General features: G+C 40.8%; 1 protein-coding gene across 4 annotated transcripts in view; it reads left to right on the top strand.

The window, feature by feature from the left end:
- SESN3 (sestrin 3) overlaps positions 1–26,044 on the top strand; it is an 85,023-nt gene extending 58,979 nt beyond the window's left edge. For all 4 annotated transcript variants that reach the window (XM_073337668.2, XM_073337651.2, XM_073337640.2 and 1 more), the window contains 5 exons: positions 493–640; positions 8,743–8,861; positions 11,020–11,210; positions 16,852–16,996; positions 18,468–26,044. In XM_073337668.2, coding sequence (XP_073193769.1) covers positions 493–640; positions 8,743–8,861; positions 11,020–11,210; positions 16,852–16,996; positions 18,468–18,554 — 690 coding nt within the window. In that variant the 3' untranslated portion in view covers positions 18,555–26,044. The remainder of the gene's footprint in view (positions 1–492; positions 641–8,742; positions 8,862–11,019; positions 11,211–16,851; positions 16,997–18,467) is intronic.
- The last annotated feature ends 512 nt before the right edge of the window (positions 26,045–26,556 follow it).

Genomic DNA, 26,556 nt, shown 5'->3' with positions numbered 1-26,556 from the left:
GTGCAGCATGGGCAATAAAATTTTCTGACAGTGCATCACAGTCAAAGGGCTAGAGCAGCCATGTTTTGGGAGGGTACTAGGGATTCTGGGCGAATGATTTGGAATCTAGTTGGTTTGACTTGGATCAGCATGCTGCAGTGTGGACATCAGAACCACAGTTTTGAGCCTGGGTTACAAAATTCTTAACATACAATTAGAATCAGTGTAGATGCTCAAGCCCAGGGTTCTCTAACAAGGGTCAGCTGACTCGAGTCCCACTAACCCTGGGCTTACATTGCAGCATAGACATACCCTTTGTGAAAGACTTTCAAAGATGCATCACCTATAATGTACTCAAAGTATATGTACCATATGCTGTGTTTTCAAGGATAGAGATCACTTTTGAGAATATTTAATTTGAGCTTTTACTCCTAGACAGCTATGATGCCATTTACTTTTTAATTTGCCAAAATATCATGGTTGGTTTTTGGGTTTCTTTTTGTTTTTTTCCAGATTGCAGATTCTTTGAGTGAGCTGGAGGCCTTAATGGAAAGAATGAAGAGGCTGCAAGAAGAAAAGGAGGAAGAGGAGGCCTCACAGGAAGAAATGGCAACTCGCTTTGAAAAGGAGAAGAAAGAGAGTCTTCTAGTAGTTACTGGAGGTACTTCACCCTCTCTGCTCCCCTTCTTTCTCTGCTCCATTATAACTAAAATTCTACAGTGCAATCCAATTAGTGGACTTTAGCAGTTATACTGATCTGGATTTTCACAGGGTAGTAAGGCTGGCTCATGTGTCACTGCCTGTCTGATTCAGATTTCTTGTTCTCAAATATATTAATCCTCATTGTTACTAGAAATTAGTCTTCTTTTGTCAGTAAGAAACTTGCACACAACTTCAGGAGAAACTGCTTTTTCATAGTGATGCCTATCTTTAAATCCCAGTTCATTCCTTAATAGGATTTTTGAATAGCAGACTTCTGTCACATTTTCAAATAGTGTTTCTGGAAAGTCCCTTGCTAATAGTCTTAGAAGGAAAAAAATTCTGTTCAAGAAATAAGTATAAGACAGAGTGTGGCAGCACAGACTTCCCTACATTACTCCATCATTGAGCTTCAACCTTCTCCTGAAGGGACAATCTCAGAGAGAGGGGGAAAGGGGATGGATTGAAATTATCTATTTTTGAGGTGTTGTTTTGTTATCCTATAGCCCTTTCCTGTATTGTGATGAAGGTTTCATAAAACATTTTTAATTTATTTCTAAATTATCCTTCAAAATTCAGAATTGGGGAGTCTGCTTTGCTATGTTTCTCTTTTAAACTCCTGAGAATAATAGTTTCATCCATAGACAAGGAATAGCTGAAGTCTGTTTCACATTACTCATGGGAGAATTCTGCGCCTAAAAATTCTGCACCAAAAAATTCTGCACACAATTTTAAAATTCCACATATTTTATTTGTCAAAATAACACAATATAATCACATCAGTTTCAATTTTTTTGGTAATTTTATTTCAAAATACCTGTCAGTAAGTATGGCTGTAACAATATGGACAACAAAAAGGATTCAGGAAACGTTTTTTGACAAATAGATTCCTTACTAGGCATATTTAATACAGAGCTCTTTAAGTAATAATTCATTTAAACTACAGAACAGAACCATATTTTTTGGACCTCTCAGAAGCAATGCAGAGGCTTGGGGGAGTCAGGAGTAACGGAGGAGCTGAAGGAGAAGGAAGTAATTGCTGGGAAGGAGACTGGGTATGAACTTGAAGGGTTGTGTATGGGTGGGAAAAATATGGAACAGGTTTTTTGCAGGGGGCAGGGAAGGATTGTTAGGGAGTGTACCTGTGCAGACCCTAGCTGACCCCTAGTCTCTCCCATTCAATCAGGCACATCTGCTTCTGTGTCTCTGTGCCCCATGTGTCCTTGCACCCCTTGTTCACATGTGTCCCTCCACCCCCACTCAGACACCTGTCAAGGTTCCTTCCCCACTCTGAACTCTAGGGTACAGATGTGGGGACCTGCATGAAAACCTCCTAAGCTTATTTTTACCAGCTTAGGTTAAAATTTCCCCAAGGTACAAACTATTTTCCTTTTTCCCTTGGACTTTATTGCTGCCGCCACCAAGCGTCTAATAGATAAATAGATAGATAACTGGGAAGAGCCCGCTTGGAAACGTCTTCCCCCCCCAAAATCCTCCCCAAACCCTACACCCCCTTTCCTGGTGAAGACTTGATAAAAATCCTCACCAATTTGCATAGGTGAACACAGACCCAAACCCTTGGATCTTAAGAACAATGAAAAAGCAATCAGGTTCTTAGAAGAAGAATTTTAATAGAAGAAAAAGTAAAAGAATCACCTCTGTAAAATCAGGATGGTAAATACCTTACAGGGTAATTAGATTCAAAACACAGACAATCCCTCTAGGCAAAACCTTAAGTTACAAAATGACACAAAAACAGGAATATCCATTCCATTCAGCACAGTTTATTTTCTCAGCCATTTAAACAAACAGAATCTAACGCATATCCAGCTAGATTACTTACTAAGTTCTAAGACTCCATTCCTTTCTGTTCCCGGCAAATGCATCTCTCTCTCTCTCTCTCTCTCACACACACACACCCTTTGTTTCTCTTCTCTCCCCCCCCCCCCCAGCTTTGAAAGTATCTTGTCTCCTCATTGGTCATTTTGGTCAGGTGCCAGCAAAATTATCCTAGCTTTTTAACCCTTTACAGGTGAAGGATTTTTCCTCTGGCCAGGAGGGATTTTAAAGGTGTTTACCCTTCCCTTTATATTTATGACAACACCCCATCCCCATATGTCCGTGCACCCTCTGTTCCCATGTGTCTCCATGCCCCCACTCAGCCATCCCCTTTCCCCCTGTAGCCCTGCACCTCTTCCACTATGCCCATGTGGCCCTGCACCTCCCTCCACTCTGTGGCCCTGCACTTCCATTCCCATTCAGCCCCTGCCCCAGTCTGTCCTCTCCCACTAGCCCTTATGAGCCCCTGTCTGAAATCCTCCCAGCAGCCGCATGCTGGCTGTCTCTCTGTATCCTCTGACTCTTGACCTGGCCCAACAGGCACTGTGGAAAAAGGCAGGCTCTTTCTCTTCCCTAGCTGGTTGGGGCTTGCCTGGAGCAGCTGCTGTGTTCTAGCACCACAGTACCCTCTAGTGGGCAAAAGGTGGAATTGCATCAATTTTTCAGCAGAAGCTAATTTCTGCGAAAAAATTAAAAATATTCATGGCACATGGAATATGTGTGTGCACAGTGGTACAGAATTCCCCCAGGAGTATAACATGTGTGACATTATCCAGCATACAATCTGGACTGTTGAACAGCTGTGTCCCCTCAATTCTCCAACCTGGGGTGCCTTTTACACTGCTTCACTGTGAGAGCAACCAGTCCTGGACTGCTAACAACACAACCTCCAGCATGTAGATTACTCCCAGCTGTATTGTGAATGCTGTAGCCAGCCACTCCTGAATTATATTGCAGAGCAACACCAGCAAATTCCCAGTCGTAGACTTGTCCCCAGAAATGTGCTGCTTGTATTGCCCAGCCCTCTCTTGCACAATACAAGCTAGGACCCCTCTCCCCAGTCCAATGCGTCTTTCCTTGTACTTCAGGTGTTCTGAATGCCGTGGGCAGAGAGAAAGGGAGGAGTCACTTGGTGTTTGTTTCCCACTCTCATACATTTTCCTCCTGTTTGAGAATGATCTCCAGCTGAGGTTCAAGAGACAGAAAGTCTGTGGGTAGGAACCACCAGCTGTTCCTTTTCCAAGGTGTAAATTTCTTGCTCGCACCCTCTTTTCCTGCCAGAGAATGGCTGCTTTAACCAGGTGATAGTCCATTTGATTTTGTTCACACCTGGCTGAGGCATCAGTTTGCCTTTTGTCTCTAAGGAACTGGTTTGTGCCTGCTTTTCTGAACTTTGGAACATGCCTCAGTAATGTCATACAGTAGAATTTTATAACTTTATTACAATGTTGCCATATAATTTACTTGGACAATTATCAGCAAATTGAGTTTTCAAATGATACCTGTGATGGGTTGGATCACGGAAACCCCCTGTGAACTGCCACCTGATGTTCTGAGACTACCTCTGAACACGTTTTCCCTGCCAGCTTGTGACTTCAGTACCCTGTCTTGTTGAGCCAGACACACTAGCCTGCTGCAAACACAGACCCAGGTCTGAACCACGTCCCCCAGAAGCTGCAGGTTTAACTGAAAACCACTTAAGAAGTGCTCCCAATGGGATCCAAACCCCCAAATAAATCCGTTTTACTCTGTATAAAGTTTATACACAGTAAACTCATAAATTTTTGTCCTCTATAACACTGATGGAGAGAGATGCACAGCTGCTTGCTCCCCCGGGTATTAATTACGTGCTCTGGGTTAATTTAATAAGCAAAAAGTGATTTTATTAAGTATAAAAAGTAGGATTTAAGTAGTTCGAAGTAATAACAGAACAAAGTAAATTTACCAAGCAAAATAAAACAAAAACACGCAAGTCTAAACTAAATGCAGGTAAATCTTACCCTCAGAGATGTTCCAATAAGCTTCATTTACAGACTAGACTCTTTCCTAGTCTGGGTCCAGCAATCACTCACATCCCCGTATGTTAGGGGGCTTATTCCTTCACTCACTTCTTTCCCTGGTCCTTCTCGGATGAACAGAGAGCAACAATACCCGAAGTCCAAAGGTGCAAACAATTCGATGTTTATTGCGGTGAACTTCCAGCAAGCATGATTCCAGTTTCCTTCCTTAGTGTCCCCCTTCCCAGCTCTGACACCACAGAGCCTTACACCTGTGTCCTTGTTCCCATTTCCCCCCTTAGCCAAACATGATTCCAATTTCCCCACCCCCATTCCCTGTTCTCATTTCCCCTCCCCACACCCACCCACTCACTTCCTGATTGAATGCAGACTATATAGTAAAACTTGAGTTCTGCTTAGCTATACCTTAACCATCATTTTCCTGAAATTTAACTAACCAATCCTAACATATTGTAACATGATTATGTAACCAATTATATGCCACCATCTTAATTAGTTTACACCCAGCAAAATTAATTATACAGCAGACAGAAACAATCACAGAACCAGACAGAGATTATACAGACAAACAATAGCAAAGTGGGAACTATAATGACAAAACAATACAGAAGTGAGGATTTTACATCCCAGCTATTGATAAGTGAGTTCTTGCCAGACAGGATGCTTTCAAACTAAGTTTCCTTTTACGTCTTCTAGGCACTTCCCTTTCTCTGGAGGTGACAGGCATTATCAGGACAGGAGTTTATTCCTAGCAGCCCAGTAGCACCTTCTTTCAATACGACTAGTTTGGAATGTGAAGATGTGACCAGTCACTTCCCACCTTATGGCTGCCTCTGTTGCTTAGCCAAAGGCCTTATAAGAACAGGGCCTCAGACTGTCACAGTAAGAGAAGGACCTTACACTGGCAGACAGTGATTTTGATTCTTTCTTTTATACCTCTAACTAGCCAAGTGATAAGAATACACCTAAATTCTTAAAGTACAGGCCTTTGCAGACAGGCCTGAATGTCTATATCCTAACACCGTAGTTTCTGTAAAAGGGGTGAACATAACGGTACAGACCGTCACAGTGTGGTACGGTAGATGCTCACTATAACATCCTTCACAATTACAAACCTTGGGCTAAAGCGAACCTGGTCTCTGGATCCCTCCACCACAGCCCCAGCAGGGCTCTTCCACTATAACAAACCGCTGTCTATAACGAACAAATGGCTTGGATCCCTAGAGGTTCATTATGGCAAGGGTGTACTGTATTGGTATTTCTTGGGAACTGTAGTAAGAGAAGACGGCTAGAGATGCTATGCTTCTTAGGTTAACTTTTTCTTTTTTCAAAGGGTACTTCATAGGTACTGATCTGTGAGACTCCCATAGTTTTCTAAAACACTCTAATGCTAGAGTTTAAATCTTATAGTTGCAGGAAGCAGCAAATGGGAAAATACAAGCTGTAAACCAATGAGAATTAAATCTAACTTGAAATAATCTTCAGGGGTGATAACCTATGGCAGGTGCCATGCAAGTTTCTTCCTACACAGTTATGTCTTGATTAGTTAATGAGCCAGAGAGAAGATAAAGCATCCCTGTGATTCTTAAATGAACTTTTTTTTGTTTTGTTTTTGTTTTAAGTGTGAACAGTGGATATCTGGCAATTTTTCTGTCAGTTCATGTGGAAGTGAGCCAAGATTTAATATCAGGGTCAAATGCAGTCAGCTATGTGGTAATCAACTCCTGTAAAGGTAGTTACACAATCAAGCCACCTGTTTGTTCGGTGGAGATAAATTGATTCCTGCTAGAGAACCTGTCCTCATTTAGTAACACATTGTTGGAGCTCTTCAGAGATGCATAGTTACTGTAACTCTTGGCATAAGTTCAGCCTGGATCTTGATGAACTGTAGAGTTCACTGCTTTCATATAATTTTGAATTGGTATCTACAAGCCTGGTCTTGTATGATTTAGTTCTTCTTCGAATGATGGTCCCTATATGTATTCCAAACACGGGTGTGCATGTACGCCATGTGCTGGAGCTGGAAGGTTTTGCAGCAATGTTCATTGGCCCTCACGGGCAATTGTACGTAGCCTCGTGGTGCAGGCAAAGTTATGAGGCTGTGCGGGATGATGCCCCTTTCAGTTCCCTCTTACTGCCACATGGTCGGAATCCTTGTTCCTCTGTGCTCATCACTTGTCTGTGAGAACACTTGTCCATGTACATATTTAGTGTTTCTTTTTTCTTTACTATATTTGGTTAGTGTTAGTTTAGTTAATTGCCCCTTGCCCCTCATTAAGTTTGTATGACTGCTTACCACAGCTCACAAGTGTTTTGTTATATGGCATGTGCTCTCTTAACACTTTGCTAGTTTGTATATAGTAAGAAAAACATGAACAAATACTCACCAACAACCACATACCACACAACAGAACCACTAAGCCAGGAACCTATCCTTGCAACAAAGCCCGTTGCCAACTGTGCCCACATATCTATTCAGGGGACACCATCACAGGGCCTAATAACATCAGCCACGCTATCAGAGGCTCGTTCACCTGCACATCCACCAATGTGATATATGCCATCATGTGCCAGCAATGCTCCTCTGCCATGTACATTGGTCAAACTGGACAATCTCTATGTAAAAGAATAAATGGACACAAATCAGATGTCAAGAATTATAACATTCATAAACCAGTCGGAGAACACTTCAATCTCTCTGGTCACGCAATCACAGACATGAAGGTCGCTATCTTACAACAAAAAAACTTCAAATCCAGACTCTAGCGAGAAACTGCTGAATTGGAATTCATTTGCAAATTGGATACTATTAATTTAGGCTTAAATAGAGACTGGGAGTGGCTAAGTCATTATGCAAGGTAGCCTATTTCCCCTTGTTTTTTTCTACCCCCCCCCCCCCCCCCCGACGTTCTGGTTAAACTTGGTTTTATGCTGGAAATGACCCACCTTGATTATCATGCACATTGTAGGGAGAGTGGTCGCTTTGGATGAGCGATTACCAGCAGGAGAGTGAGTTTGTGTGTGTGGTTTTTGGAGGGGGGTGGGGGGGTGAGAGAACCTGGATTTGTGCTGGAAATGGCCCACCTTGATTATCATACACATTTTAAAGAGAGTGGTCACTTTGGACGGGCTATTACCAGCAGGAGAGTAAGTTTGTGTGGGGGGGTGGAGGGTGAGAAAACCTGGATTTGTGCTGGAAATGGCCCAACTTGATGATCACTTTAGATAAGCTATTACCAGCAGGAGAGTGGGGTGGGAGGAGGTATTGTTTCATGGTCTCTGTGTATATAATGTCTTCTGCCGTTTCCACAGTATGCATCCGATGAAGTGAGCTGTAGCTCACGAAAGCTCATGCTCAAATAAATTGGTTAGTCTCTAAGGTGCCACAACTACTCCTTTTCTTTTTATGAACTACAGTTGTGTGTTGTAACTTAAGGTTTTTTGTTATAAACAGTACTGTAAGACACTCCTTTCAGTCTTATATAGCCTGCTGTAAATTCAAAACTGAACTTGCCTTTTCTCCCAAGTCCTGTGCTATCTCCATTCCCCGTTAATTGAGTGACACCTTAATTCTTCCTAACACTCTAGGCAGCATTAGGGTCATCTTCGATATCTATCCCCTCAACCAAGCTATGATTAAGGTCCTAACCTTTCTTTCTTCGTCTCCAAAATTGAACTTTTCCTCCCTATTCTAACAAATAAATTACTGATCCACTCCCAGGTCATCTCAAACCTTTACTATTGCAGTCTTCCTCTCTTCCTCTTCTCTGGATTTCTTGTTACTAACCTCACTCCCTCATACCACCCTGCAATCTGTTTAAAAACATCTTGCCCATTGTTTCAATGAAGGGTTTTAGAAAATCTCTGAAAAAGGGAGAAGTGTAAAAATAAATTTAAATATTTACTTGCAAAATTAAGAATAAAAAATTGAAACACTGGTGCGAAGTAAATCAAGCAAATTACTATGAATTATATTGACAAATGTACACAAGCGTAATATCATAAACTGAACGGAAATTGATTGAAATTCTCCTAATACTCTTCCTACACCAACATATTATCCTCTTCTTTGTACACAGAATTAGTTGCAAACTTTAAATATTGTGTTCAGCGCGCCTTGTAGTCTTTGTTGAGGGAGAGGATCAGAAGGCTACAACGGCCTCCATACTTATCTGTCTTAAACACAGCATTTTGCTGTCCTTCTCAGCATTTGATGATGAAATGGTTTCCACGTCGGATGTCTCCCGCTATATCGAAGATCCTGGTTTTGGGTACAAAGACTTTGCCAGGCGGGGAGAAGAACATCTGCCAACATTCCGAGCTCAGGTACTTAAATGCACTTATTTTTTAAAATAAATTAACCCCAACATTTTAAGGGCAGGTCTGCATGACCACTTGCTGTGCAGAAAGCTGGGGCACAAATCTATAGCACACCAGCATACCTTGCTCTAGCTCTCTGTATGGACTGTGCTGCTGCACGCTAAAAGTTCCCTGGTGCCCTTTGGTGTACTGTAGATTTATGCCCCAGCTTGCTTTGCAGCAAGTGTTCATGCAGACATGCCCTAAGTCTCTCTTTACTGGAAAAATAAGATGTAGTAGAAGAAGGACATCCATGTTAAATGTCCAGGTCCAAGTAGAGGATCAAGAGCTGGTCTACACTGAAAAGTTAGATTGCCATTGCTAAATCCCTCGGGGGGAGTGAAAAAGCCACACTCTTGAGACACATAGTTAAACCAGCCTAAGCCCTGGTGTAGACAGTGCTAGATCAATGGAAGAATTCTTTCAACCTAGCTACCACCTTGCAGGGGGGTGGATTACCTACAGCAATGGGAGAACCCATCCAGTCGCTGTAGTGTGTGTTTCTACTGAAGTGCAGTGCTGCAGCTGTTAAGTGTGTTAAGTGTAGACATAGCCCAGGTAGATAACTGCTCATTATGGTATATTTTTATATTTGTAGCATTTTGTTCAGTCAACTGTTAAATATCTCAAATGAAGCGTCTTCCATCGCTTCAGTTGGGTGACTAGCCCACCCTCTATTAATTGTAAACCTCAGGCCAGGGTATTAGGTCTTCTGTTGTGTTAGCAGAACAAGTGTATGTAACGGACATCTTTTTGTTATGTCCATGCAGTGCCTAGCACTGTGGGGCCCTAATCCACGAATAGGACTCCTATGCACTATTGCAATACAAATTTAAAAAAAAAAAATAGGGACAGCTCTAGGTGTTTAGAATAGATCACTGACTAAAGTCAGTTTGATCTCCTGGGAATCTAATATTAATAAACTGCAAGTTATGGGAAAATCTTGAACCATGTCAGAGCCAAACAAACCAAAATAGGTGTAGACAAACCAAAATAGGTGTAAAAAAATTCCTTGGTAAAGCAAAGGAGTCACGATTCCTGTCAGCAGACATACTTAGGGCTAGTCTACACTTGCAAGTTAATTTGGATTAAAGTAGGGTGTGAATTTAAAGCACAGTAGCTATTCTTGAATAACTCCCTGTGTTGACAAGCCCTTAGATTTACAACAGTCTATGCTGATCAGGATGAATTCATGCTGCAATAAACCATGTTTTGGAAGGTGACGCAAACACCACCTTGGGGGTGTATTGTGGACAAGGATAAGGCAAAGTTTGTGTCTGAGATCAAAGATACTGCTGACCTTTCTATGAACTTTTAGAAGGCTCCTCTGAGAGAAGGCTGACAATTGTCATTGACTTGAGACAATGTTAGACATGTACAGCACTGCTTCAGAAGAGCTTTATGGAAGGTTGCACTGAAACTGAAATGTCTCTGCGTTCAGGCAAGGATTTTCAGTTACTGACTTCCAACTTCAAAAGTTTCACCTTCTCCAGAATAGCTAACTTGTTTAACTGTTTCCTAGCTGAGTGGTGGTAGAATGTGAGACCTTTTACCCAAATCATATCTTCTATTGTAACAATTGTATTACAGAAGCATCCAGAGGCCCCCAGTGATGGAGCAAGACCTCATTGCGCTAGCCACTTTATGAACGTAGGATAAGCTAATCCCTGCCCAAAGAGGTTATGTTTGAAGTCGTAGCCTGTGAAGGTGTTGCTGCGCAGGCACAGCTGGCAGCGTTTCTCAAACTGCTAACTCTTTTCCTCCGTCCTTGGTGCAAGAGTGAAGTCATGTCTCTAAGGAACAGCACATCCCCGTGCTTCCACTCTGGCTCATAGCTTTCCAAAGCAGCAGTCTCTGAATAATATCAGTGTGAATATTTTCCAGTCTGAACCAAATCTGCAGGACCTAAGGACTAAAGCAGAACTGACCGGGGAAAACTTATTGATTAAAATACCCCCTTTGGAGGTGGGGACGGACGGACGCGCAGGGGAATTAATAAAGCAGAATGAGAGACAAAACAGAGAACAAGATCTTCAACTGGGGAAGAAACCAGAGGGAGGATCAGGTGGGAAGGCACTATTTGCATATTTATGCATCGCTGGTGTATTTCTTTGTGCTCTTACAGGACTATACCTGGGAAAATCATGGCTTCTCCCTTGTGAACAGGCTCTATTCTGATATTGGGCATCTCCTGGATGAGAAGTTTCGGATGGTCTACAATCTAACCTACAACACTATGGCTACACACGAAGATGTTGACACAACCATGTTGAGAAGAGCTTTATTTAACTATGTTCACTGTATGTTTGGAATCAGGTATGTAACAAATTGACCTGTCTAATAAGTGTATTTGGAAGCATGTAAGCAAAATATATTTACTTGGGGACAGGAACACATTAGATTTTGATCACACTAAAGCAGTGTTTAAAAATTGGTGTATGTGGCTTTTAAATTTTTCTGCAGTGAAATTGGTACAAATACTGGTAGTAGTACAACTTAATTTCTCTATTTAAAAAAATGAGTTGGTATTACAGAATCAAATTAGGATTGATATTTTTACAGAAATAGGTCTTCTCTGAACTCATGGACAACATTGTCAGTTCAGGGAAAAAAGGAAATGCCACACTATTTAAAAGGCTCTTAGGAACTGAGTAACTTTTATTCTTCTTTGAGTAGTGTCTCTATGGGTTCTCCAGGACAGGAGGTGCAAACACACATTTGCTGTTGATCAGTGATTTGTCAGCAGTGTCCATGGATCCATGCCTGCACCCCAGACACTTCCATGCTCTGGTATGGGGGTATATAGCTCGGAGGCAGACCCACTGCCACTCCAGTTCCTTCTCAACCACCTATGGCTTGAGGTGGAACATTGCTGTGTCTGTTAGCTAGCTATGCAGTTTACTACCTCTCTCACAATAATCCTTTCTTTTCTCCGTATATTCTTTCTTTTTGTTTTTTTAGCACTGTTTGTGCTTTTTTGTGGGGGGAGGGAGTGTAACCCCCTTCTCTTATTTTGCCTCCCCCACTATCTTGTGCTTATGATTTCAAGGCCATTCAGGACCTTTCCGTGGCAGAAACCCTGCATATTCCATTATAGGAGACACCAGAATACCAACATTCCCTGTTGGACATTCTTCATACATCTGCTGCAGGCAAAATTACCTTGCCCACCTTGTTCAGCTGACGTCTGTGTGGCAAACTCCAATTACTATACCACCTTGTGATGATGGGCTGACAGAAAATGCTACTTCCCAGCCAAAGGTTCAGAATAATTTTTTTCACATCCCATTCTGAACCCCACTCCCTGGTTCATAGAGGCAGTTATTAAATGGAACAGATAACAGGTTCTGCCCAACACCATCCAACAAAGAGCTCAAAAGACTGGACCTTCTGGGATACAAGAGCTACTCTGCTTCACTGCCGTTCAGAGTAGCTAATTACCAAGCCCTGATAGCAGAAGACAATTTTACAAACTATTGCAAGTTTTCATCTTTTATTGAACTCCTGCCACATGATCAGAGGGAACAATTTCAAGCCCTCCTAACAGAAGGCCAGACAATCAGCAAGAAATCTTTCCCGGCCTGACTCAATGCCGCTGATATAGCTGCAACATTCCATGGCTACAGAAGTTTCTTGGCTGCAATCCTCTGGTCTGCCTCAGGAGGTAGAAAACACAGTTAAGGTCCTTCTTTTGAAGGACCCAAGTCGTTGAGTGAAGCCAGGGTCTCTTTGTTCTCTTAAAGATTCTTGGGCGACACTATGATCTCTGGGCATGTGTACGCTTGTGGCAAAGAGAGAAAGTACGGTAAATTGCAGATGGCTCAACGGTCTTACCCAGAATGGCCGAGCCCCCGAGAAAGAAGCCAGGATAATGAAGAAAAAGGGCTGTCCTTACAATAGCCTTCCAGTCAGCAACATTCTTAAAAGAACTGGTTTTCGAACCTTTGGTCCAGGGTTACAAACTCTGTCCTGCTCCTCATCCTACACTGCGTGTATTTCCCCCCTTACCACTCCCCCCATTGGGATTGTCTTCCATTTCCTACCTTCCTGGGAGCTCATCACCTCAGACAGGTGAATTCTGAAGATAGTTTCTACAGGTTACTCCATCCAGTGTGCTCCTCCCCACCCACCCCCAACTTCTTCCTCCCTCCCTCTTCAGGGACCCCTCTCATGAGAATCATTTGAGATAGAAAATATAATTCCTAACCCTGGGGTCAATCAAACCTGTTCCACCAAAATTTATTGGAAAAGGGTTCTTCTGCAGCCCGGTGTCTCCCACAATTCTGGACATCAAGCCGATTTCTGTCTCTGAAGATAAGCATTTTGGCATTGTACAGTCTGCTCCTACTTGCTGCCAGATTTTCTAACTCTGCAGGAGAAGGTAGACAATGGTGGTTTCTTTTGCTCTCACCTCTTTTCCTTCTATTTTAATTTTTTCTGCCCTGTTTTTGGGCAGTGGGGAGCAGTGTTCTCCCTCCTCAGCATTCTTTCTCCTCCCTGGATCAGTTAACTTTTTGGGGGCTTAACTCTCTCTGAGCCTCTGCTGTAGTGTCTCTCTGCTGGCTCCTTTGTCCTTTACAGGCATGGGAGAGCAACCAAAAAAGCACCAGGTTAAATCCAAGCAGTGCTCTATTTGTGAGGCAGCCTTCACAGGCTTAGAACATGGTGAGATATGCCCAGCCTTCCATCCCTAACTGCATTAGGTCCGAAGGCTGCAAGTCAGACAAGCAGGTATAGTTCCCTGCCCTCCAAGGCAGCCACAGCTTCAAAAAGGAAAATTTGGACCAGAAACCCTGCAGTAGAGCAGAGAGGTTCGGGACCATTCAACTAGGGAGGTAAGTCCTGGAGGACCCCTGCAGAACAAAGAGGGGAGGCTTGTGGACCACAAGTGTCCATCACGCCCCCCCAATCCCCATGATAAAGTGGGTCCTGAGCACCCTGGGAAGAAAACAGGGTTTCTAATCAGCTCTTCTCTCTTTCAAGCTAACCAGGAGGTTCTGACAGCAAGTCCCCACCCTTCTCCCAGAGGGAATAGGAAGCAGTGGTGGAGGATTCTAAGGAAGACATCTCAAGAGAGCACCAGGCCCTAAGGAAGCCAAGCTACAAAAGGCCTCACCAAAGCCACAGCTGAGTGTCTATGCTCCTAAAGCATCCAAAAAAGGTTTTTGTTTAATTAAAAAAAAGGGGGGGATTGAAGGGGGAAACATCCCAAAAAAATCAGGAGGATATGAGTCATCCTCCATCACCACTGAGGAAGGTGAACTGTCTGGCTCTGAAACTTGAGCAAGCCCCTGTGAGTAAGCCTCAGAGTACATTTCTTCCCTCACAATCTTCTCCCCCTGGTGCTGCAGTATCCCTTCACTTCTTCTTTGAGGAAGTGATTAGGGATGAATGGAATAAGCATGATAAGGGCAAGCATATTAATAAGATCTACCTGAGGCTATATATCATTAAAAACCAAAAGGCTTTATTGCTGAGATACTGAAGGTTGATGCTGCAGTAGTGTCCCTCATCAGGGGAGTTGTACTGTAAGGAAACCACAAAAACCCACAAATAGAAAGACGGAGGCCCCTCTCAAAGATTTTTGAAGCCGCCTCCACCATCCTCCAAGCATCCCTGGCAGCTACCTGCTTTGCAAGAGCATCTCTTTCCTGGCTAGAAGATCTCAAAGCCCTTAAGGACAGAGATCACCCTGATTTTGATGCCACCTTAGTCTCCCTAGCAACAGCATTTGTAGCAGATGCCTCAGTGGATGCAATGAGGTTTTCAGCCTGAGCCATGGTTTCCAGCCAGATACTCCATCTAAGCAGGTCATATGCTCAGCCAAGCTTACAGGCTCCATTTTTTTTTTTTTTTTTTGAGAAAAATTGGAGAAGATGGTGGCTGAGAGTGTGGCAAATCCAAACACACTGTCCCTTCCCACTAAGTTTTCTAAGGAGAGAATTATAAGTCAACCTTCAAACAGAGGCTGTCCTTTCTCTCCCCATTCTCAGAGGTACTAGCAAAGGGACAACAGATTCCCTAAGGGAAAATAGTGGAATCAAGGTCTGAGGCACAAGTCCAGAGGGACCTCAGCCCCCAAATCCCCTTTATGTTAAATATCGCATAGGCATCTGCCCAGAGCTGAAGTGAAGGGACAGGATTTCCCATTTCCTAGATAAATGGTTTTCATCAACAACAAACAAGTGCATCAAGGAAACAATGAGCCAGAGACACCACCCCATCTGTTCTTCATCCACTCATCCAGCTCCAATGACCTCGTAAAACACAATCGGATCTGGAACAGAGCATCTCCTCTTCTGGACATGGGACAGACAGAGTGTGTTTCCTCAGAAGAAAGATTCTCTGGGTTCTAATCCATTTTTTTGCATTCTACAGAAGAGTACAGGCATGTGTGTGGGGGGAATATCAATCATTTTTTGACCTCTAAAGGCTCAACAAATGGATGAAGAAAATGAAGTTTTGGATGGAGACCCTGTCCTCTATAGTGTCACCCCTATCCTGGGGGAAACTTCAGAAAATATTTTCAGTAGCGAACACTCCCATTTAGCCTGTCCTCTGCCCTCAGGGTTGTTACAAAGATGATGGTGGTGATAATAGCCAGACTCAGGTTGCAGGGACCCTTTCCTGAACGACCTCCTAATCAGAGCTTCCATTGCAGTCATCAGCTTGCAGGGTTACATCTTGGACGTTGAATCTCTTCCAGGCACACAGCTTCTTCATCATCAGTGCCATCCAGGAATTTTCTTGCTCTAGAGCCACAGGAGGCCTACCGTACCACTGTGCCTCCCAACTACTAGGACGTGTTTAACCTTTTCCCTTCTGTCAAGGAACCAACTCCATCATGGGACCTCAACTTAGCTCTCAATGCGCTGAGAAAACACCCAGCCGAACCTATGGCAAATATTAATCTATCCCTTAAGACCTCATTCCTCATGTCCTGCCTCCTGACTGAGGTGATGGTAGCTTGGAACCTTGGTGGGTGACTCCACTATACAGTGTTCTGTTGAATGAGATGACACTATGACCACACCTTCCCTTCCGACTAAGGTTTTCCAGAATTCCACATTAAGAGATTCACCTGCTGGTGTTTATCTCAAGCCTCACTGTTTGAGAGGAGGAACGAGCCTCCATACACTGAACATAAGAAGAGTCCTTGCTTTTTACCTATATAAGACCAGGCCCTTTAGGGCTTCACCCAGGCTTTTGCATCTCAACTGCAGAACCCATGAAAGGAGGTACAATTTCCCCACACACATACACTGAGTTATTGCTCATTCCACCAGGGCTCAGTCTATCTTTGTAGCCATACTGAAAAACATACCTATCCTTGACATCTGCAGGGCAGCCACCTGGTCTTCAGTACACATGTTTTCCCAGCACTATGCTCTTGTATCGACTTGCAGAGCTGAAGTTGCTTCAGTGATGCTGTTCTACTGAATCCGCCTTTTCAGCACCCTCCTCCATAAATGAGGTACTGCTCATGAATTTTCTGATGTGGAATACCCATAGGGACGCTACTCGAAACAGGAGAAGTTCCTGGAGCCTAACTGGAGTTCTTCAAGATGTGTCCCTGTGGGTTTTCTGCTTCCCACCCTTCTTCCTCTCTGCCTCAAAGTCTTTCACTGGACTTCCATGGTTGAGAAGGAACTGGCCTGGCAGCGGGTCTGCTGCCTCCTCCCCATATGCTCTCGTACCAGAGCATGAGGGTGTCTGGGGTGCAAGCATGGATTTGCGGACAGACATAGCTTGCAAAATCTCTTATCAAAAGTGCACAGGCGTGCGCACGTCCTGACATGGAGCACCCATAGGGTAACACATCTCTAACAACTCCAGTTACTATACAAGATAAGTAACCGCTCCTTCTAGTATTTCAGTTCATAAATACGTGTAGTTTCAGAATTTAAAAAGCCATGTGGGTCCAGACAAAATATTCAGTCTGCCTTATTTTGCTTAGGTATGATGATTATGATTATGGGGAAGTTAATCAGTTACTTGAACGCAGCCTGAAGGTTTACATTAAGACAGTGACCTGCTACCCAGAGAGAACTACCAAGCGCATGTACGATAGTTACTGGCGTCAGTTCAAGCACTCAGAGAAGGTAAGTGTTTCATAGCCAAACATTACACAAGAGGCCCTGTGCTATGTAAACAATGCAAATAATAAGGTGGCTTGCAAAAGGGTGGGGGTGAGTGTGTGTGTGTGTGTATACTAGAGTTAACCTTCTTAACAATAAAGAAAAAACTTACAGAATTAACTTAAATACTGTACAGTAAAGCCTTACAAGTTAGTTCAATAAATATTAAATGTCACTTTTGCCAAAACATTTTCATAATGAGCACACCATGGACAGTCTCTAGTGACTCCTGCATGAAGCTAGATCCATAGATCTGCATATAGAAAAATGAGCAGTTTTGGAAATCGTGAAGTAGTCAACTGTTCTGATACTACTTGATTCTTATAGAGAAGATAAATTAACTTGTATCTACACTGCTTTTCAGTGGTAAAATACATTGTTTATATATACATCTGTGTGTGTGTGTGTACACACTATTTTTAAGTTAACTACCAAGCATTGATAATACTTATATGCCTTTTTAGTATGAGTGGCATACAAATTATGCTCTATATTACACAAAATATCATATTGTGCCTGTGGCCACTGTCTTGTGCATGATACAATAAACAAGAATGACATAAAAATTGCACTCCTGAGATGACACACAATACTGCCCATTATTTGTTCTTTCTCTAAACTACTACTGTAGATGCCTCCAATCATGATGATTAGATCTTAAAGACCTGTAATAGATAAGACAGGATAAAGCTATTGTTGATCTTCCTTTTATTTATAACTGTTATGGTCTCATATCACCAGTTAAACCAGAACAGACCTGGTCAATACTTGGGTAGGATACATGCCAGTGCCCCAGCATTATACCAGGAGACGTGCTGGTAGAAGTTCCTGAGACAGTTGTGCAGTAAGGCCAGATGCTAAAGCAGTGGGCAGTGATATGTGCATTTCTGTTCCTTGTTGTTAAGTAAATGTCATTCTGAAACCAGCCTCAGTCTTCACTGGAATAATTTGCCGTCCCTGAGGTTGCATTTATTTGACAGTTGACTTCAGATAGTACATAGGGTGTGTGGCATGTGGATTGATAATATAACACTGATAACAGAAATCTAGTCCTCGGAGTATAATGCTTATAGTGATGGTGAATGGTAAGTCTTCTGTCATGATTTCCGTTACTGTAGAGCATTGTTTTGCTGTGACTTCTGTTAAAGCAGATGGAACACTGCTTAAAGCAGTAATTAAGGCTTGTTACCTGGGAGTCCAGAATGTCATATAAAATTGGCATATTAGATAGCCATCTGGAGAAGAAATGGCAACATTTCTGTCTAGTACGTGGCACTAGAATGTAGAGAGGAGTGATGTAGAGAGGAGTGATGCAGCTATTTTCATTTGGCACAAAAATCTAAATCTGTAAGATAATTAAGTGATTAAACGCCTCTGCTTGTTAATATGTAATGGTGAACTAAATGGCTAATTTTTTTTTTTTAATTTCAAATAGGTCCACTTAAATCTACTTCTAATGGAAGCCCGTATGCAAGCAGAACTTCTATATGCCCTTCGTGCCATAACTCGTCACTTGACCTGAAGTATCAATTTGGAGGGGCGAAGGAAGTTTAATTGATATGTAAAGACCTTTTTGAAATAGATACACACCAGAAGCTGTATGTGCTGTAGCATCAAGTTACTCAAATCTCTAGTGTCAAAGTTTAGCCGTGTTTTTGGCGGCTGTAATGTGCAATGACGTGTTTTATTTTCTTGATGCTTAACATTACTAATGATAGCAAAAATAACACTGAGGAGCACTACTTTTTCTGGTTGGATTTCAGGATGCTGGTCAAAATCCTAAAACTAGTTTTGTTATACTCAGCTCTAGCGCTTTGTTCTTAAACAAAGGAAAAAAGTGTTTATCTTTTCCAGCAATCATTTTTCAGATTAGTGGAATTCAGCAAAGGTTTTTGGGATGTTCTAAGAGATCTTAATGCAATGTCCTAACGCTAGTAGAGAGAAGCATGTGATGTATTAAACTGAACTGGCTACTGGATTCTTTATCTCCTGGAGACTACTTGTCAGGCACTGTTTTACTACAGCAGTTGAAGGTGATGTGAAATATAATGCCAACGTTGTCCACATTTTAATGTGACATTAATCATGATAAATTCTACAGAATGCTACTGAAATGCAAAATTCAGTTGTTTTTTTCCTTTCCTCTTTCCAAAAGAAGAGGTTTCACAGTTATCCATTTGTTGTACATATTATGGTTCAATCATGAATAATCTTGTCTTACTGACAGTCACCCTCAATCTTCTTTACAACATGCATGCGCATCATAGTGTTGCTTGCAAGTTCACCTAGTTGGCGCCTGTAAACGTAATACAGAGACTGACCAAAAAAAAAATGTTTGCACTCTCCTTTCTCCAGTGCATTTTTTAATTAAGGAAGGCTATCATACCTGTTCTTTTCCTAATAGGTTATAGAAATTTATTTCCTAGAATTTTTTCATTCATAGTGTCTGAACACTTCAATATTCAAAGCTAAAATTGTGTTTCTATGCATTAATGTTTGTGAACAAAAGAAAAGTGCAATATTTAAAAAGAAAGCAAGCTTTGCCCTAGTATGTCGCTACTGAAGTGCCCTTTTTATACAACCATAAAGAAATTTTAAAACAATTTCTTTATTGTCTAAGGCTTAGCATTTTTGTTTTAGCTTATATGGCTTGAGCAATCTGATATTTAAGTGCCAAAGCAGCCATAAAATAAAATTTACTTGGACAACTGGTAATATTGGGGAAGGGAAGAAATAAGCTGCCAAAAATGTCACATTTTTGCATTATTTTGTGTTGCTTGACTAGACTGATTTTAAGAGCACAACATTTCAGTGTTTATAGCTTTACTTTGGATTGTGTTAATGAACCAGTGAAGTGCCTAAATTGATGCTTAAACTTTCCCAGTAGGACACAGCTATCACGGCTAAAAATCTTTTTGTTTTGATTTTTGTTTTCACTGTAAGAAGGGTGACTTTATTTTGCTTTTACATGTATTAGAAACTAACTGGTTAGGTTTTTTAAAGTTCCTCTGAATTGTAGAAGATGTAAAAAGGCCTTTCCATTGAAGACTGCAGAATAGCTTTTTTAACATAGTAGTCATATTTTTACATCTTTCATTGAGGGAAAACAAACATGGACCAGTATGCTACTAAAGTTAGTTTTTTTCTTCCTCCTTCCCTCTCTTAATAACTTGCTGTGACACCACATGTTGGGAGGTTTTGCTTTAGCTGTCTGTTCCAGATTGGAAAACTAAATGATTGTACATTTAAATACACTTTTTCTGCACTTTTGGACGGCAGTCTATTTGCATAAAAAGCCTTGTGAGAAAGAAATTACTAATTTTTTTTAAGCCAAGATAAGAAACTACCCATCAAACTGCATCAGAATCTCTCCTATATAAAACATTGCATAAATAAGATTTATTTATCTCATATAGCTAACTACAAAGATTATTCAGACAAAGTGGTGAGAGGTTGATATGCATAACCTTAGATTTGACTTCTTTAACTTGTTATAATCTTTTTCAACTTAACTATAGTGGCTGCACTTAGTGAGTTTTTGCTTGTAACAATTATATCTGGTAAGGACGTTCTTCAGTTAGTAACTCTGCCTTTAAGTGACGGGAACTGTACAGTGAAATTCCTTTGGTATGAGAAGCCAGGTATTTCTCAAGAACAGTTTAAGTTTTGGAAGGAAGGTGAAACTAGTTTTAGGTAACTATCATAACCACTTAATTCCTCTTCTGAAATATAAGGATTTTAAAGTAGCTTGAGTGTTAGTTGTGGAAACTTTAGTGCCTTTATTTTAATCTTTCGCTATAGAATTTACTTTTCCAGCTGAATTGCCTTCTCAGCAAAGTATGTGATTAGATTTTGAAATACATAAACTGTAAATGAATTGATCTATTCATAGTGAATCAGTTTAAAAAAAAAACAACAAAACTTGATTTCAGAAGGTGTCATATCTAATCTAATATGGCCCGCATGGCATTCCATGTTGGGAAATGTCATTTGACAACTAGTTTGCTGTAACTTTTCTATATAAAATGCAAACTTAAAAGTAACAATGCTGTTTTCCACTTTTTCAGAGTATTGAATTTACTGTATAATCATTTATAGCCTAGCTTTTATACTCAAAATGTGATATTTTTAAAATATAGATGTTTGTTCAGGACAGGTATTAAAGGTATACGATTATACCGTATATTTTTACCTACACCTTAGGCTCACTTTGTGCCAAACTTAAATGTGCAACTGTTTTAAAAAAAATGCACGTGTGAATGTGAATCCTCAAACTTCATTGCTTGTTAACTTCCTTTGTCAGAAATGTACCTTAATGGGAGTATATGCACAGATATTGACTTTTTGCTTTCCCCTGCTGGGGTTTATATTTACCAGCATTAACATTTAGTCATCAAAATCCCAATCTTCACCAAGGTAAAAAGACAAATGCATCATCTCCTGCCTGCTGAAGAAAAGGCCAAAACTATTGGCTCACTGGGGTAATGACTAACCACATATCATAGGAAATGCTGTAAATAGGGAATTGCTTTTTTTATGAGATTGGAGTGCTTATTAACCTTAAGAGCATTTTAAAAGTATTTTGTATTCTGGTCAGGTGCAGAACAATACTCTCAGAAATTGCTTGTCTGTAATAAGTGGGGAAAGTACAAATTAGAAAAGCCATTTGCATTAGCTCAGTATTCTGTGGAATATAAAACTGGCAATTGAATATCATGGGATTGTAGTCATATAATAGCAGAATTCATTTTAAACAACAATTTATGCTAACAGCAGGTGATTCAAACTGTTGTAGAGTCCCATGAGAACCAATTTTTGAAATGCTTCTATAGTTCACTTATATCCATCAAGATCCATGGTGCTGCAGTTCTAGTATATAGGATGCCTCCATGAATATTGCTAGGATTTACGGAGAATTGGGCCAGAGAGCTTTTCCCCGGTCAGCTTTTTTTAAAAAACAAATTAAAAAAAAAAAACCTCATTTGTTCAATGCTTTAACAAAAGGGAGCTACACAATCAGCTACAAATCTAAAAATTACATATTTAGGGTTACCGTAAATTTAAGGTAGATTAGAAATCAGAAAAACAAGGTTTTTAATCATAAAAAAAGCTTAAATTGAAAAGGACAGGGCCAGATTTTTAAAGGAGTTTAGGCAACTAAAGACGCAGATTAGGTGCCTACTACGGTTGTGTTCAATGGATGTTAGGTACCTAGGCACTTTGTAAAATCCCTATAGGTTCCTATCTCCATCTCTGAACCAGATTTTTAAAGGTATTCAGTTGCCAAAAGTTAATAGGGTAGAAATCAGTTTCCCTGGATATTAAAGTAATAGTGTGATTTGCATTGGTTTATTGACATACATACGTTCTATTAACTTTTTCAAAAGATCTTAATCTGTAGGCTGCTACCCTTGTAGAGCAAAATCTTGACATCCTTCCTCTTGCTTATGCATTTGTTCATCATAAGTACATGCATTTAACAGATGTGCTCAGACTGACCAGTTTAGATTCTTGTCTTCTAGGCGGTAAATTCTGCAGCCTCCACTTGCACGAAGCACCCTTTGGATTCAGTGGGCGTTTAGCCTGTGTTGGGGCTTCATATTCATAGGGCCTGATCCAAAACCCACTGACTTTGTGTTGACTTTAGTGCATAAATAAGAGAGGGAAATGGATCAACCATCTGTAAATGAAACTTAGCCCTGGCTGATCTGCTTGTGGCATACAAATGCTGCCAATCACAAGACCTGGCCAAAAGAGTCAAATTTTTCAGAATCCGCTTTTAAATTACAGGGAAAGACCCCATCCTAAGTGGTGCAGCCACTAGTTTCTTTACTTCTGGAAGGTTTAAATCAAGAAATATTTCCCAAGTGAAAGAGTTTGGCAAGCTGTACACATCACAAAATCACACACCCCTTAGGCATGGGAGACATGTAGGACAAGAATAGCAGAGGTGTCCCAGATTAGGACTGATGCATTGGCAGAGCAGTGGGCGGATGCTTGAATAGAATCTGCCTGCTCTATGCTATTTTAATCCTTACAACAACTATACTTGGCCATGCAGTCAGTCCCCACAGGCACCCCATTCCCATCTCCCATCCAGCTGTATAAATCTCCTGCTCTTCACCAAGGTCTCTGACCCCCTCTTTTCAATGGCTAACCCTGCCTACAAAAAGGTCTCTCTTCCTCCCTCCCACCAAATGTTGAGATAAGTTCCCAGTCCTGGTCTCCGACCTGTCAAAGCCTAAATGTTATCCTTCAGGGATGAGCTCCCAGGCTCAAGATCTTAAAATTGCATTCATTTCCCACATCAACCACCTAGAAGCTAGCTGGAGTTCTGTGGTCATATTCAGTGTTCCTCACTTTCAGCAACACTGACTTCAAATGTTCCCTTTATTCCTGGCCAAGGAAATTACATCTCTTCTAAAAATTCAGTACTGAGTACCTATTTTAAATAGTGAAATCACACTAACTGTCAAGGAGGGAGACTAGCTTAGCAGAGCTTTATTTCTAAGGGTCACATTCTGCCATCCTTATGATACGAACCAACTGGACCACTTTTGGAGGGGTGCTACTCAGTATGGGCAACTGGGATCAGATTCTGGCTCTGAGCTTACAATAAAAGGCCTAAAGAAGAGCTCTGTGCAAGCTTGAAAGCTTGTCTCTTTCACCAACAGAAGTTGGCCCAATAAAAAAATCTCACCCATCTTGTGTCTACAATAAAAGAAGTCCACTAGTACTTACACTTGACGCACTCATGAAGGCTCTTCTCAGGCAAAACTTTCTTTGACTTTGGGAGTTTTGCCCATGTAAGGGCTTTAAACCTAGACCACTCAGTTCTCTCACAAATACCTTTTATACAACTGAGTAAGAGACTAAAATGAATTTCAACAGGGAATCACTTGAGACTATGTGGAAAAAACCCTTAAAATGGGGTAGATTTCATAATGGCCTTTAGAACAAATTATCTTTTTTTTTACTTCTTGTGGGACAACTGCTAAGCATAAATGCATCTCATGATTACTTGAGACAGCGAAGGTTTTTTACTCCCATTTAAGGGGGCCTGATTCTGCTTTAATTGAAATCAGTGGGAGCCTTTGCTCCTTATTCTGATATCATTATAATGTCCTTATGATACTGATGAATATATAAAATAATTGGCCTAACCATGCAAATACTGTTACCTGAGTAAATGTACTTGTATGAATAAAGTTACTCACATGCGTAAGCATCTGCAAATATGAGGCTGTTTAACAGGAAGGAAGTAATAAAATTAGGAGGGAAATCAGTGTTTTTATTCCCTAAAATAAAATAGCATTAAATGGATAAAAATACACAGATTGTACTTCTGTATGCAGGGGAGATGTTGGCAACACTTTATTTTTCCCCAAGATTACCAATGAGATTTCCTTACAAAAGGTACGGCTTTGAGTTGCTTGGTTGCAATGGAGTAATTCTGGTATCTTGTCCATTTTATCATTACCCCTGCAGTAGAAAGGGATAGGGGGAGCCAGCCTTTAATTTTTGAAAGCACAAACAAACTGTGTGTTTGAATCTCCTTTTCTGGTTGTTATAACCTTCTTTAAGGCAAAGTTTTAAGAATTATGGAGCATCAGATGCCTGTCCATCTTTAAGGATGTAAATAAAATGGCACCAAATTCATCCAAATAAAATATAATCAATCTACACTTTGCCTCATCCAGTTTTACATTGTGCCTCTTCATGTTTAATTCATTTTGTCACCATGATTCAAACAGGGCCGCCCAACAATACACATGATAAATGAAAAGGTATTGTGTGATTACAGGGAACAATATACTAATGCTGATAGGACAGGTACAGCCACTCAACAAACCTCCAAAAGTAGGATAAATATTAAGATCTTGTAAACTTGAGCTCCAGTCTTGAGACTCTGAGAAAATACACAAAGCCACAAAATACTTCCTTGATTATGACAGAACTGGTTATAAACTGTAGCTTACAAGATAGGATTTTAACTTGAAATCTGTACCCCAATTTTTGCTGGACAGCCACATCATGAATGTATATGCTATGTCTTTGTATCTGAAACACAATTCAAAAATCACACTGCCAACTACTTTTGTTTTTGTTCAACATTGTATTCACCTTATTTTAAGTTGAGCAGTATATGTAGCATGCTGTGAACATGTTTGATCTTTGTAGTTATTCTTTAATTCATCAGTATTAACACCTATTATTTTTTGTGTTCTTTGGTACTTATGTAATCAGAAGCTGTGATATGCCTTTGCGGGCCTGTGCTTTGTTACTGTAACATTTCTATTTTTGTGAAGCACATGACTGTGGGCTAATGTGAGGCAGGCAGTGTGATCCTACAGGACTGCCACTTATCAATCTTGTATTATGTAAGGTTTTAAGTAGAATAAGCTTTTAACAGTTAATTGATGCAGTTTAGGATTCACACAAGTTACAATGTTCAGTATGTGAGAGTCTTTGTATTTATAGGTTTTAATTTGTAAACTAGCAAATTTGCTAAACATAGCCACTTTAAACTGCTCTTGCGAAACAGACCCTGCTGTAGATAAAATACCGCTGTAAATCTGGATAGTAGAGGAGTGGATTAATGGTAGTGTCATGAGGACTCTCTATAGATTGTGGGTGGGTCAAAGTCCCTCTCTATGAATGAAAAAATCTCCAGTGTGATGCTTAAAGTTCAGGCAAAGAGACTACTATTCATTTCATCACAAATCTTTCCAATTAGCATGAAGAGCTGTGGTTTACAGCACATTGTAAACCCTCCATGTTAACAAAAAGTTAATTGCGCTGTTGTTAATACAATGACCATTTATTTAAATATTTTTGGATGTTTTCTACATTTTCAAATATATTGATTTCAGTTACAACACAGAATACAAACTGTACTTCAGATTTATTTTTTATTACAAATATTTGCACTGTAAAAAAACCCAAAAGAAATAATATTTCAATTCCCCATTACAAGTACTGTAGTGCAGTCTCTCTCTTATGAAAGTTGAACTTAGAAATGTAGAATTATGCACACAAAAACTGCATTCAAAAATAAAACAGTGTAAAACTTTAGAGCCTACAAGTCCACTCAGTCCTACTTCATGTTCAGCCAATTGCTCAGACAAACAAGTTTGTTTACATTTTCAGGAGATAATGCTACCTGCTGCTTGTTTACACTGTCACCAGAAAGTGAGAACAGGTGTTCGCATGGCACCAGCATTGCAAGATATTTACGTGCCAGGTGTGCTAAAAATTCATATGTCCCTTCATGCTTCAACCACCATTCCAGGTGACATGCGTCCATGATGATGATGGGTTCTGCTCAATAACAATCCAAAGCAGTGTGGACCGACACGTTTGTTTTCATCATCTGAGTCAGATGCCACCAGCAGAAGGTTGATTTTCTATTTTGGTGGTTCAGGTTCTGTAGTTTCCACATCTGAGTGTTGCTCTTTTAAGACCTCTGAAAGCATGTTTCACACCTTGTCCCTCTCAGATTTTGGAAGTCACTTCAGATTCTT

The sequence above is a fragment of the Lepidochelys kempii genome, chromosome 1, assembly GCF_965140285.1.
Source record: "Lepidochelys kempii isolate rLepKem1 chromosome 1, rLepKem1.hap1, whole genome shotgun sequence".
NCBI classification, from domain to species: domain Eukaryota; kingdom Metazoa; phylum Chordata; order Testudines; family Cheloniidae; genus Lepidochelys; species Lepidochelys kempii.
The sequence above is the reverse complement of the archived record's forward strand: the minus strand, read 5'-3'. Positions and strand labels throughout refer to the sequence as shown.